This window comes from Lolium rigidum, chromosome 6 (genome assembly GCF_022539505.1).
Source record: "Lolium rigidum isolate FL_2022 chromosome 6, APGP_CSIRO_Lrig_0.1, whole genome shotgun sequence".
Classification (NCBI taxonomy): Eukaryota; Viridiplantae; Streptophyta; class Magnoliopsida; order Poales; family Poaceae; genus Lolium; species Lolium rigidum.
The window spans coordinates 33,896,169-33,911,564 of NC_061513.1; the positions used below are offsets into that span (position 1 = coordinate 33,896,169).

The 15,396-nt window shown below is 45.5% G+C and overlaps 1 protein-coding gene across 1 annotated transcript; it reads right to left on the reverse strand.

The window, feature by feature from the left end:
* Positions 1-7,390: 7,390 nt before the first annotated feature.
* Positions 7,391-8,695, reverse strand: LOC124662424 (chitinase CLP-like). The gene has a single exon (XM_047200262.1). It carries the CDS (start codon positions 8,693-8,695, stop codon positions 7,391-7,393), a length of 1,305 nt encoding a protein of 434 aa, XP_047056218.1.
* Positions 8,696-15,396: the final 6,701 nt, after the last annotated feature.

Genomic DNA, 15,396 nt, shown 5'->3' on the forward strand with positions numbered 1-15,396 from the left:
ATGATCAAGAAGAACCTGAAGGAGTGGGAATAGTGTTTGCCGCATGTGGAGTTTGCTTACAACGGGGCGGTACATTCTACCACGGAGCTGTGTCCTTTTGAGGTGGTGTATGGTTTCAAACCCATTACTCCACTTGACTTGTTGCCTTTGCCCATACATGAGAGAGTTAATATGGAGGCATCCAAGAGGGCAGATTTTGTGCGTAAGATCCATGTGAAGACTAAAGAGTTGATCGAGAAGAAAGGCAAGAGCAATGCTTGCAAGGATGAACAAGAAGCGCAAAGAGATGTTGTTCAAGCCTGGTGATTTGGTGCAGGTACATTTTCGCAAGGATAGGTTCCCGAAGGCTGCGGAAGTCTAAGTTGAAGCCGCGTGGTGCTTGGTCCTTACAAAGTGCTTGCCAAGATCAATGATAATGCATACTCGATAGATCTTCCGAGTTGATGAGTTTGGTGTCGGTAATTCTTTCAATGTTGCTGATTTGACACCATATGACGGAGAAGACCTTGGAGCGTCGGGGTCGACGCCTTTTGAAGGGGGAGATGATGAGGACATCCCTACCTCACTACTACCTCCGTCATTAACAAATGAAGATGAACCTCTTTGTGAAGCTCAAGTCCAATGAAGTTCGGATTGGACCAATTACAAGAGCTCGTGCGAAGCTACTTAAACAACGGGTGAACTTGTTTCTAAACGGTACTTTGATTGATGAGAACTTTATACTGCCTAAGTCCTATTACTTATGTATCATCGGGTATCAAGAGGAGACATGCATCGCACGAGGAGAGGAGCATTTGGACGTGAAGACGGACGTCAAGAAGGCCGTGAAGGCTGGACATGGAGCTGGACATGAAGATATCTCATGGACGCGCGAGGGAGGAGCGGGAGGAATGCGCGAGAGGAGAAGAAGAAGTCCGGGCCGGTCAGAACCCGGTCTGACCGGCCACTGACCGGGCCGCCCGGTCCTCGGCCCGGTCGACCGGTCGTAAACCGGCCACCAACCGGAGGAAATTTATCGTACCGGAGCGAGACCGGAACTCCGCGGTTTCCGGTTTCCGACCGGTTGACCGGACCCCGACCGGACCGCCGGTCCACGGCCCGGTTGACCGGACCACCGACCGGGCCGTCCGGTCCACGGCCGGTCGGCCGGATCCCGGACCGGACCGATCCGAGTCTGTCTCGACTGGATCTATTCGGGTCGGTTATTTTTGTATCTTTTCGACAGAACTCGTCCCGGACACCTATATAAGTGCCCGGGACGCCCCCTAGTTGCTTTAGACCACGTTTAAGATAAACCCTAGTTCTTAGTTGTTTGCTCTGCAAAACTATTGAATTCCCTACACTATATTGCTTGGATATTGTGTAGATCATGTTTAAGTCTTGTGTGATCTCGCTGTTCCATTGGGAATTAGACGGTTGCAACTTACCGCTTCGTGGTCGGCGGCTACGTGCGCAAGTGTGTGGAGTTGCGAATATCTTGCGGGGTTGAGAGCTGTTGCATACGGCGACAGGGACCAATCGAGAGATCTCGTTGCGTCATACAAGTTATCATCCACTACATCGTCGTGTTTTCTCCGCTGCCATCACCCCGTGATCATCATCACCACCGTTGCTTACTGAGAAGATCGGGCCACCCCATATCACCGAGCTTCTCCTTCGTGGAGCTTGTGAAGTGGTTGTGGAGCTTGCCATCTTCGGAGTGGAGGAAAAGCTAGCCATAAGGAAAGGGCTATTCCTTCGTGGGATAGGCTCGGAGAATAGGGTGAGCCTTCGTGGTGTTGGGAAATCCTTCGTGGGATCCCCACCCCTCCAAACGTGACGTACCTTCTTGCAAAGGAAGGGAACAAGGGAATACATCTTTGTCTCCGCGTGCCTCGGTTATTTCTATACCCGAGCTTACTTTCCTTGTGAATGCTATCGTGCTTGAAGTACATATATCTTTCTATCACTTGTGCTACATATATCTTGTGCCTATCTTGGTTAGCTCTAGTTATTGTTGTTGCACTTAGTCAAGCCTAGCATATTTAGGATTTGTGCTTGTAAAATAAACGTTAGTTTAATTCCGCATTCTTACAAGACAAATTCGTAAGAGTTTTAAAACGCCTATTCACCCCCCGTCTAGGCGACATCTCGTCCTTTCAATTGAATACTATGTTGAGATGAATTATATATTCTTGTCATATGCTATTTGTGATCTTGCATGCTCTCTGTTGCTAGTAGTTGCTCTGGCCAAGTAAATGCTTGTGACTCCAAGAGGGAGTATTTATGCTCGATAGTAGATTCATGCCTCTAGTTTTCTGGAAGAGTGATAATAACTTCTAAAATTGTTATATGATGTTGCTACTAGGGAGAAAACAACAATGTTTTATCCAAGGGTAATTCTATTGTTTACTTTACAGACATTGCTTAATGCGACAATCTGTTGCTTGCAACTTAATACTGGAAGGGGTTCGGACGATAACCGGAAGGTGGATTATTAGTTATAGACACAGTTGAATTACGGTCTATGTATTATGTTGTAATGCCCAAACGAATCTCATAGTAATCATCTTGTCATGTATAGTCTATATTCTGACAATTGCCCAGCTGTAATTTATTCACCCAGCCTATTATTTATCTTTATGGAGAGACACCTCTAGTGAACTGTGGACCCCGGTCCTTTCTTTTACACAGATACAATCATCCTGTTCTGTTTACTTTCTGCAAACACTGTTCTCTTTAATTCCACTGCAAACAATCATCATCTTTCCACTCGATACGTTTAATCCTGTTTGTTCAGGAAAACCGGTGAGATTGACAACCTCAATGTAAGTTAGGGCAAAGTATTTTGGTTTGTTGTGTGCAGGTTCCACGTTGTTGCTGACGCTGATAGTGCGTCCTGCCAATACTTAGCTAGCAACACCTTCAGAAGTCACGCCTTTCTCCTATTAGTCGATTAAACCTTGGTTTTTCTTACTGAGGAAAAACTTGCTGTTGTGCTCATCATACCTTCCTCTTGGGGTTCCCCAATGGTGTGCAATCTGCGCTCATCATGGAGGAAATTGTTGTATCATAATTTAATAAGTATTGAGTTTCCAAAATCACTAGGAGCTAGAGGAAAATCACTAGGAGCCCAATGGTTTAGGGTTTCGTGCAATGCAATACATTAAAAGGATGAAAGTTTTTTTTTTACTTAACACTACTAACTAGAAAATTCTAAACTGAACAACTAGAGAATTATTATTTAAAAACACGGAAAATGTGTGAGCAAGTGGTAACCCAAGGAAGTAAATGTTATAGGAAAATAGTTGTTTCATTTGTTTTGGTTGTCTTTAAGTGAAGCACATAATTTTTTATACCATCTAGATGATAGAGTTCTAGTTTTGTGTGCGTCACGCGTTTCCTCTTTTCTACCTACACTAGGTGTCGTCACACACCTTATGACCTGGGCAAACAAGGCATTTAGAATATGAACTTGTTGATTAAACTCTTAGGCCCTTTCATGCGCGATCAAAGAAATAATTAAGGCTATTCCTAACCATCGCACTATCTTTTTATATAAACCGAAGTCCATTTTTCTTGTAGGTGGGAGCCATAAATAGGTGCATCCGTGTAACTACGCAATTACACTCCTAGTGACTGATCACAAGGAAAATTCCATGCACAAACAAGGGAATTATTAAGACATAAAAGCCAGCTACCGCTTTCAGTTTTAAGGTCCCCATTAGTTTATCCCTATTAAACATGCAAGTCCAAGAATCGGGACATGGTTTCTATCATCTTCATCCCTCCTCCAAGCCAAATGCAACATTGATGCATGTATGCATTCCCCCAATATATGCATGCACTCATACACCGGTACATAAGAATATCGTAGAAAAGAACAAACGTGTATACACAAAAAAACTATTTCATCATTGACATGACCAACTTACTACTCAAAACTAGACATAGAGACACAATAGATTAAGGCTATAGTACATTGCATCACACATGTTCGTCCATGTCATGTCCTATGATATGTGACTTTGACTCGGGTTGTAAGGGTCGAATGCATATTTCATTCGCATGTCTTTCGAAAGAAAGGATGCTTCCATAAAACTACTTGTTCAATAGTCCATACCGTAAACAAATCACAAGTCGTAAGCCAAAAGATCACAGCGGGAAGATGACGGAGATGTTGATGTAGATGGTGATGATGCCAGACGGGGTGGACCACCCTAGAGGCACGTTCTGAAGCGTTTCCCCCTCTAAACTCTACAGGTGGCGGACTACAAACCCTTTTTTCTCTCCTTATATCTGCCTCAATCCGTCCCAAAATAAAATACAAGGGGCTATTTGTAGATGGTTTTTGTCAAGACAGAGTGGCACACAAAATATCGTGGTTGATCGGACGGTCAAAGGGGAGAACCCCCATAGCTCAGTTGGGCTTCTCGACCTCCCCTTGGCCATTTTCCCTTTTCCTTTTGGCCTAGTCTGTCTATGGTGAAATACTTCGGTGGTAAAATTTCTAGGTTCTTTTGTGTTCGGGAAGGTCCTTGAAAGTAGAAAAAATACACAAAACTTGGGTTTTCCATTTTGTAGAGTTATAAACAAAATAAAGGGAATCCTTTGGAAAACTTGGCTTTACACAAAGAAACCTTAGTATATATCCTTCCCCTCAGCCAACTGCATTTTTTTTAATAATCTTGAGATGGTTTGCGAGTCCAATGTACTGACCTTACTTTATTCTACATGGTTATTTGCTTGGCCAGACCTATAAGAGAAGTATGTGCATGGAGGATATCTTCACAACTTTGCGACCTATGACGTCTCCCAGTCTAGGGTCCTCGTAGTTATTAAGATAAATAGAACAAAGCATTAGGTTCCGTGATGTCATCGAATTTCCCTAGAGAATTATTTTCAGCTACCTCATTCCCCGTTACTCACACCAAGGTTCGCGAGCATCCGCCCACTCTCCTCTACGAATAAATTTCCCTTCATCAGTCTTTCAGGGTAATGGGTACTAGGAATGTCCTAGGATAGAGGAAAAGACAAATGAAAAAAATACATGAAACGTAAAGCAATCACTACACCAACAATCCAATGTCAAAGAACACATATCTACGAGGTAGGCCTCAGCCCTCAGCCTAGGAGAACTACTCAGACATGATTAGGTCGATAACCATAAATATTGTATTTAAAATCCACACAGATGAATAATAAAATTGCCTTATGGTGTCAATAATCGCCAAGCAATCATAGTACAAGTATGGATGGCAATGTAGACGACTAGGGGAATGGTTATGGAGATGGTGGTGATAACAGTGCTTTCTTTTGAGGAATAGAAGTGTTGCTGTGGCGGTTGCAGTTCCTCTCTTTTCTTACAGGGAAATGGACCAGCGTAGGGTTTTAGAGGTTTTCTATTGTATTTTCTAGTGGGTCTTTCAACGACACTGGGTATAGCCAGATGGTACGGTCGAGGGTTGACCATACCCATGCTCGTTAAATCTTGTTTCACAACATCCTAAGGTCCTATTGACTCGGGCATTCCTCTATCATTTGGTTATTAACATACATGCTCAGATATCATCATAAAACGTCCATTTATACAAGGAAACAATTAATCAAATAGATGTTCACATCTATGCAACAATTAGTGACTAGCATCAGGTTAGTGAAATAATCTCATCAATAATTTGAGAATTATCTTGTTCAATCAAAGGTAAAAATCAGTGTGAAATCCACACATCATAGTGTACACTAGTTGTGATGTGCATTCTCCCTCGTATCGTAGGGATATTAATTTTAGGATCTAATTTTTGGTATGTATGAGGCATGACTGGGCATGATTTGTAGATTACTTGTTGTGTTGCATAATCTGTGTTTTATTGTTCTATTTGGATTTTTGTTGTGCTATACTGGAAAGTTGATCCATGGCACTGCTTGCCCCGACGTTTGCGAAGTCTCCAAGGAAGCCGGAGAAGGTAGAGCCACCAAGAGGGCGAGAGGAAGGCTGGCAAAGTTTGGCCACTTAGAAGGTTTTTGCACTCCGTTTTTGCAAGGTCATCTTAGCACATGCGTTGGATTTTCCTCCCATTCGTGTCGGCTTTTGTTCGTTCCTTGGCACTATCCTAATGACCATTGTTCTTAATACGAACACAAGCTTGTACTGGATGTGGAGGCTAAAGGATGTCAACGTAAGGGTTGCCATAGACCAAGGGTGGTCAACCTTTGCCATAGGTCACGAGATCAAGATCGGATACTTCTTAACCTTCTGCTATTATGCCTACTATTATGACTGGTTTAATCTGCTAGCTTCTACTTTAATCTTGTTATTGCAACTTAGTTCTCCACAAATGAGCTGATAACCTCATCACTAGAGGCAGAGGCTATCACAACACACGTTTTGCATAGAACCAGACAATAGACATAGGTTTCAGTTAACTAAACAACTGGCTTCAGTTTTGTGCCAGAATGCAGTAAAATGCCTTTTGATGCAACCAAACGGATACATAACTTATTTTAGAGGCTCAGTGAGAGGTGTTGAGATACATATCCTTGTATATCTGGATGTGTATCTTCTGTAGTTATGTATAGCGATACATATCTTTGTATTTATTATTGGGCCCGCCTCCTTCCTTGTATAGTCGAGGACGTGGCCTATATATGTACCGTCATATGCATCCGATCAATATATCGAGTATTGCATCTCATTCTATAAGAGGGAAAAATAGGAAACAACAAAACATGCCCTAGATGGGGCCGTTGTTTCAAATTCATCGACTTAGAAATGAAATTCTGAAGACTTAAATGAAAGTAGTGACCATGATATAATAAAAAATAGAAGAAAGTAGCAAACAAAAAAAAACTGATTCTTACAACGTCCATGAGAATATTTTCTAACTACACGCAACATGTTGCAGACATGACTTGTGTGGTGGCCTACGCAAAAATAAATAAAAAATGGTCTTACTTAGAGCATTCAGGGCTCCTTTAATTCATAGGATATTTATAGAAATTATGTAGGATTTATATGTTATGGGAAAAATTTCTACACAATTTGTTTGATTCATAGGAACATATGCTATAAAAATCTTGTTGCATAATAGCCTTGTAGTACAAAACATGTAAAAGGTCAGACCTCATGGAAAATTCTTTTGATACGATCAAACACTTCATCTTTCCATAGAATTTAACTAGCCATGACATCTCAATCATATGCTTCTTATTCTTATAATTTTTCTATCCTATGATGAAGTTGCTTAAGCCCTCACTGTATGATCCATGATACTACGCGAAGTGACCCCATTTTATTCTTCTTACCAGAATGCAACATCGAAAATGAACCTAATTTGATCAGTGGAGAAACCAGAGAGCTAGATCATACTCCCACGCAGGCACACGGAGCAGAAATTTGTAACGAGTCACGCTACGCAGGCATGGGAAACTTGAGAAAGTTGAAGTTGCTGCACGTCGTATGCTTGGCATAGAGCAGCGAGCTGAACCCGAGGCGCTGATTCTCCACGTCGAACACCAGCAGGTTGTTCTCCATCTGGAACCCTCCGATCACCACCGCTGGCGCCTCCTTGGGGCCGCCGCCGTACCCGTATTGCTTGTTCTCCTCCCTCATCTCCACGAACGCGAGGCAGGCCGTGTTGTCGTTCACCCTTGCCATGGTGTTGCCGCCGAACAATGTCCAGTTCTTGCCGCCCTCCAGCATCAGGTCGATCTGCGGCACGGCGTAGCCCATCCGCATCTGCCTCAGCTGCGTGGAGTTGTAGCACAGCTCGAACGGCGGAGTCTCCGGCTTGATCCGTGCCATCTCTGACGTGGCCTGGTCGAACGCCGTGATGAACGCGCGGTAGACGTCTGACCGGAGCGCCGTGTACGGGATCGTGGAGGAAAGCGCGATGAGTAGCGGCGCCGCCCCATAGCCGTCGAGCGGAACTTGGATCTGGTTCACGGCAATGCCCTTGTCCGCCGAGATGTAGTAGCCGGTGGACTTGCCATGCTTGCGGAGCGGCGTGTCACCGGCCAGCGTCGCGAAGAGGTCCGGGGTCCCTGGCGGGAGTAGGAAGAGCGGGCCGCCGCCGAAGATGGCCACGCCGTTGCTGACAGCGCTCGGGAGGCAGAGCGCGAACTTGTTGGGCACCTTCTGCGTATCCGCGATCTGCGCGGGGAGCGCGAGCGCGGAGCTCGCGAGCCCCACGACACCAACGTTGTTCCACGGCAGCCCCGTTAACAAGGATTCCGGCGCGCAGGACGTTGATACCATGAATGACACCGTGTAAATAGGGTTCCACCCGTCGGTGGCGTTGACGGAGGTGGTGAACTCCGTCATGTCGTCCGACGCTGTGTCGCCGGTGACGGGGTTGTACGGGTGGGCGGTGCACTTGCAGCGGCGGGGATTGTCGGCGTCAGGCCTGCCGTAGCCGGTCTGCGGGCAGTTGGGCGGGTGGAAGCGGTGCGCTTGCATGCACGCGGGGCTGGTACACCCCAGCGCGACGTAGCCATCTGGGCAGGTGGACCAGATGATGGGGCCGGAGAGGTCGAGGACGAGGTGGTTGGTGATTTGGTCGTTCTCGGCGACGGGGGCGCTGACGCTGTACAGCAAGGTGTCCGCGTCCTTGGTGATGGGAATGACCAGTGGCATCCCGCCGTCGCCGGCCACCGTGCACGCCAGCGCGCCGAGCAAGACGGCGATGAGCAGGAGAAGGGGTTTGAGTTGCCACATCTCGGCCATTGCTTAGAGCAGCTAGCTAGGCTGTGAGATTGATAGAGAGCTAGTTCTGTCGGTTTATGTAGAGTGGAGAGGGGGAGATCTGATGGGTTGGCATGAGCGAGTGATGATGTTTGCGGCATACGTCAGTGACGATGTTTGCTTAAAGATTCTCATTTGCTGTTTTCTACTACCTCTATACCATATTAGTTGTCACTAATTCAGACATACCTAGACATATTTAAATATAGTACTCCCTCCGTCACAAAATGTAAGGCCTCTAAGAATTGGTCAAAAGTCAAACCTTACTAACTTTGACCAAATATTTAGAAAAAATATTTACATCTACAATATCGAATTGACATATTAAGAAAATATACTTTATGTTGAGTCTATTGATATTGATTTAGTGTTGTAAATATTCATACTTTTGTGTATAAAGTTGATCAAACTTTAAAAACGTTGACTTTTGACTAATCCTTAGACGCCTTACATTTTGGGACGGAGCGAGTACATTCAAATCTGCGACAAATAATATGGAATGGAGAGACTATTTCATATTGCTTCGCGTAAAAAAATTGTTTGAAGTCAAACTTTGCCAAATTTAACTGATTATATGTAAAAATATAATATTATTTAGGAAATTTAAATAATACTATCTCCATCCCAAAGCTTAAGGCTTATATTATTTTTATAGTCAAACTATGTCAAATTTGACTAAGTTTTTACCAAAAATCATTAACATGCAAAATACAAAATTAATATTATTAAATATATAATAAAATATATTTTCCTATTGTATCTACAATTTTTTTTATTTGTTGATAGATTATTCTAAAATTTTGGTTAAACTTTACTTGGTTTGACTTTTCAAAAAAAAAAAATCTTAAGCTTCGGGACGGAGGTAGTTTTAATAGTATCGTAATGCAATATTAATATACTCATATACATATGATTATATATATTAATATTAAATTATTAATAGTTGGTTAAAGATTAACCTTGGAGGGAGTACTCTCGTAGTGCCTATAAGATTTTTTCAAAATTAAACCACGCAAAATTTTGATCAATTTATACAAAAAAGATCAACATCCAGAATATCAAACCAATACTGTTATTTGTTGTGAAGTTACTTCAATATAGTATACATACGGTTATGTATGTATAGATATTTTTCTTAATAATTTTGATCTAAGTTAGTGAAGATAGACTTTCGTGAAAACTAATGCGCATTATATTATGTCAATGGCACGACTTCCAGGCGCCATTGAACCAGTCCAAGCTTTTCCGTTGAATTAATCAAAGCTGTCAGTATATCTTAATCACATCCGTATCGTAGTTGAAATTAACTACAGATAGTGAGTGTCGGTGATGCGCAATAGCCGATCGATCAGAGTGTATTGGATGTTCACCACACGATGTACGTTCATGAGTCAATATAGTACACATACGGTTATGTATGTATAGATATTTTTCTTAATAATTTTGATCTAAGTTAGTGAAGATAGACTTTCGTGAAAACTAATTAATGCGCATTATATTATGTCAATGGCACGACTTCCAGGCGCCATTAAACCAGTCCAAGCTTTTCCGTTGAATTAATCAAAGCTGTCAGTATATCTTAATCACATCCGTATCGTAGTTGAAATTAACTACAGATAGTGAGTGTCGGTGATGCGCAATAGCCGATCGATGGATCGATCAGAGTGTATTGGATGTTCACCACACGATGTACGTTCATGAGTCAACCGGTGTAAGTTAATTAATACTTACTCCGATTCATATTATTTGATGCTAAAATAGATGTATTTATAATTAAAATTTATTCAGATACACCTATATTAATATCATCAAGTAATGTGAATCGAAAGAAGAGTAGTTCAGAGTTAGTGTCATACACATCAAGATCTGTCCTGATGTGGTGTAGCTTAAATTGGAAGCAACCGACCGAGCTGTCCTGCACTGATATGGAAGTAATAATGGAGTAATATATGGATAACATGGGTTGATTCACATAACAATGCGTGTTTACATATCGATGACGAGCATATACACGTGAGTGATGATCTTTGCTTGAGGACTTTGCACGACGTCGAGGCGCCATTGCATCGGTCCAAGCTATTGCGTTCAGTTGGGGTCATTAGTCAAAATTCTCACTACTTCTTAATCGATAAACACGTCGGCATGTGAGTAAAATTAACTACAGATACACAGTCCGTGATCTGGGTGTTGCTGACGCGACGATCGATGGGATATGAGATTTTCTTTTCCAAAGTTGGAACCTGATATCTGCATCGAACGTATTACCTCTGTCTATTATCTGAGGTTTGTATAAATCTGGATTTACTGTTACAGATGGAGGAATAACAAAAAAATGGCAACGTGTGCTTGTCGATCTTTCAGGTCGGCAGCTTGGTTTTCTCGCCGTTCTTCAGATCTGGCGAGATCTGTTTCTCGACGTGTCACTAGCGTTTGTCGTTGTCCACGACGGCGCTGGGGGCTGGGGCGAGGTGGTTCTTCTGGAGCGAAGATGTTGTCCGGAGGTGGTGGATATGTCGTTCTTCTCCGACTTCGTCGATGGGAGGCGGCGTATCTTGGTTCAAGACAGCACGGGGATGTCCCCCGGTCGACGTGCCACAGCGACATATGCCTCGCTGCTTGCAGCAGGCTTGTTCATCGACTCACAAAGCCTCGTTGGCGATGATGCTTTTTTGGATCTTGCAAAGGTGGAGGCTCAACGTCTCTTCTTGCGTTCGTCTCGGCGGCGTTGGAATTGGACGGCGGCCGCTGGCTATGGTGGTTGCAGGAAACCCTAGAGATCGTTTTGTATTTCTCGATCGTTTTGGATTTTATCTGCAAATTCAGGATAATCATTTTATCCCGGTTTGTCTTTTAGTTTCCACATGTGTTGCTTCATGTAACTTGGTTTTCGATTAATGAAATATGTGGTTGCTCTCAAAAAAAAAACAAAAAATGGCAAAAACCTTAAAATAAAAAATATATATCAAAACCACCAAACAATGTGAAAGCGTTATCGGGCAAACGAGGTCTAATTCCGAGCCATTACTTACAAGCCAAAACTAGAGGAAGCGTCTTACGCTAGTACATAAAGGCATCTACAGCGCTGGGCGCTAAGATGGGTGCCAGGATTGATATCCCGGCCGAATGATGGTTAAATTCTGAAATCCCAGCTTCAGACTCAGCGTCGACGCAAAAGGTTGCAGCGAGCGCTTAATTGTTTTTTTTTTCTGTGCGAGCTAGCGGGGAGGCAGCTGGGCAGCTAGCACCTGGACGGTTTTGCGCCCCTTATAGCGCCCAGCGTTATGAGTTGGGACTCTTAGGGCATCTACAATGTGAGACGCCTATTTCGGCGCTTGAGCTGAGGGGAAAATGGAAATTAATCATGTCGTCTCTCCAAGAGTCCAAGGTTCCAACGCAGACTCCAATTGCAGACGTCTATTCTTCGGTTAACTACCTCCGATTTTCATGCGGAAACGTCAGGCGCAGCTTATTGCATTGACTGCTTTAATTAAGCGCCTTCTGGCCAAGATCATATGGCATAACTGCCGATCGGATGGGAAAATTTTCCTGGCGCCCGCACATAAGCGGCTGCGTTGTAGTTGCCCTTAGGAGGTAAATCCTATTTTGTGGTATTTATTTTATTCACCTAAGCGCCTAGTTTAGCGTCTACCGTTGTACTTGCCCTAATAGCTCTCTAGTGGCGTTGCATTTTTTAATTCGTGGCGTTGATTCAACACGCAACTGAATTGACACCACTATGAGGCTGCTCATAGTGGAGAGTAACATAAGGTGGTGTCATGCATAAGTTACTAGTCCATGTTACTAGCTTCATAGTGGAAAGTAACTTAGAGATGGTATCATGCAAAGTCTCATTTATTAGTTTGTAGACTTATTTTATCTTGGGGTGTGTGATGTTATGGTAATATAGCTAGTTACCATCTTCCTCTTTTTTTCATTTATTGCTATGCCATGTCATCAAAATATCTTGAAATGTGTGATGTTACTACCTAAGTTACTCCCACTATGAGCAGTCTTACTCTGGCTCATTCCGGGAAGGACTCCAACAAATTGCAACCAAAGTGGGAGGGCCTCTTTCGGATGGTTCAAGTTTCTAGGTGGGGAACAGTCCGCTTGGAAACCGAGGATGGCACGTCGGTAGGTAACTCGTGGAACATCGAGCACCTACGAAAGCACCATCTTGGTAAGGGCATATCTAACGGGGCGACGTATTTTGGACGCTCAAATTGTTCGCGGGCGTTCGTTTGCATCGCCTGACAGACGCGGAAATAGTCGTGCGTCCATTTGCGTCGGGGGTGGCTTCAGAGGACCGACGCATTTCTGGCACGGGGCAATTCAGTTTCAGAAAATCCAGAAAAGAGGTTGTAGCCTCAAATTTAGCTCAAATTTACACGAAATGATAGCCTCAAATTACATCAAATTGATGTCTGAAATAAGTTCATCACACTTTGCATGGTACGGCGCAAAGTGGAGTCCAAAAGGGGCACAACAAAGCCTGAACAGCATAAAAAGTCCAAAAGGAGGCCATGGTGCTGGGCGCATGGCGCCGGTGATCAGGCCTCTCTCGCGCGGATTTCGGCGCGCCTCTTCAAGAACCAGGTTCTGTGTCGTCGATGACACTGGTCAAATCGGCTAGAATGATCCTTGTATCCTATGCACGGGTCTTGGCGTCGGCGTCCATCCTCCTGGCCTCGGCGTCCATCCTCCTAGCCTCGGTGTCACGCAATTTGGCCTCGGCGTCTGCTTTTTTGGCCTCGATGTCCATCCTTTGAACCTCAATGACCTCTTTCGTGAGGTTGACGTAGATGGCAGCTGCGGCCTTTTTTTTCAGACGCCTCTTCTCGTCCCTAGCAGCCAAGGCGGCATGATTGTCGGCCATCATCTTCTCCAGACTATGGGTGAATGCAATGGCATGTGCCTCCCGGGCTAGATCGGCCTTGGTAGCCTTATGGCCTCGGGGGTGAGGTGGAAGGGCTTGACGGCCATGATCATCGTCTTCGCCATCAAGGTTAACCGCTGTCCCATTATTCACAGCTTCATCGTAGGACGCAAAGCTTGTCTGCCACTTTTGCGCGTCCTTGAGCTTCTCCCGGCAATGGACCATATATATGGTAGCCCTTCTTATGCACTGCCTTGAGCCTCTCCAAGGCCCGGGAAACCAGCAATCACACCAACACCGCTGATGATGTACATACAATGATGTAAATAGAATAGAATGATGATGGTTGTCTCTTGTTTACCACTGAAATCACGCCAGTGCCGCTAACGGGGTGGCTCTTAGTATGTTCGATGGACGAGCAGAACTTGCTTGTCTCTTGTTTGATGTAGTTCCATATTTTTCCAAGAGACTCTTACGTGCGAGGGCTTGGGATATGGTACGGCGGGTGCATCTTTGTCTCGTTGTACTCCTGCATGACCTTGGCCCAGTACACCTTGCCCTTTTGTTGGGCGCCATTAATACAGTTATGGCTTGTTGCCAGCCACGCGTCGCACAAACACTTGTCCTCGTCATCGATGAATCCTTGTGTCCTGTGGCTCTCCCCCTTCTTCTTGGTAGCATTGTCCGTGGTGAGGACAAGCCCTGTTGGCGAAGTCGTTGATGCAGACGGGTGTTGGCTGCGTGGGTTGGGCGGTGAACAGCGGCGCACCATCGATGTCCTATGCATCTGGCGTCGGTGCCCACTCATCATGCGGGCCTGTCCCGGCCCCGGCGTCACCAACGAAGCCGCCGCCGAAGATCATGGCCTCGATGTCTTTGTCATTCCGGTCATTCCAATAGGCCTACGAATGACCGGACGTCAGACGCATGATACACGGTAGTCGCACACATTGAGAGAGCTCACGTACCGGGTCGTCCATTGTCGGGTTAGTTGGTGCCATTTCGTCAAACAAGATGCAGGGCACCGACATGCTCTCCTCCGGCAGCTGTCGTGTCTTGTGTGTCACGACCGGGCACGACTCACCGCTTCTAGGCGTCCGGTTGAGGTCGGGAACCGGCGCCCCGTTGAACTGCACCGGCGCCATGCCGGAGGCGAACCGCGACACCGGGTGGACATGCAAGTGAGCGGGAGTTCCAGGGCGCAGCTGGGAACTTACCGAGCTCACTGAAGACGTCGGAGGAGCGACGCCGGTGATCCCCTCTCGCTTGACGAGCATGTAGGCCTCCGCTAAGGTCGGATGGAGGCCTACTTGCGCGACGCCGGCTTTCATCTGCATCTGCCACGCCTGGTGGCCGGCGTCCATTGCGGCGGCCGCTGCATTCCTTTCCTTCAGGTTCTTGCACCGACCGCGACGCTTCGCAGCCTCGACGCCTTTCTCCTCCTTGGACAACACCTTCTTTGCCGCCTTCGGCTTACCGTCCGGGCCGCCGGTGGCGGCCCGCTTTGCTTCCGCCGGAGCTGCGGCCTCCATTGTGGCTATGGTCGTGGCTATGTGGGAGTCTGGGGTGGCGGCGGGTGCGAGGGTTACCTCGGAATCCATGGTGGTGGCTACGGCGGCGAGGATGTCCATCGCTTCAGGACTTCGCGCCGGTCTATTTTGATTTTTCGCTCGAGGAATAGCCACTGGCGGGAATGTTATCGGCCTCCCTGCCACTGACGCGTGGGGCCTACGTCATTGGGCTAGGTTTGCGCCGCCGCGGACGGTCCGATCACTTTACGCCGCCCCGCTGGAGTAGG

Coding starts and splice junctions, on each gene's coding strand:
- LOC124662424 (XM_047200262.1), bottom strand. CDS start 8,695: ATGTGGCAACTCAAACCCCTTCTCCTGCTCATCGCCGTCTTGCTCGGC.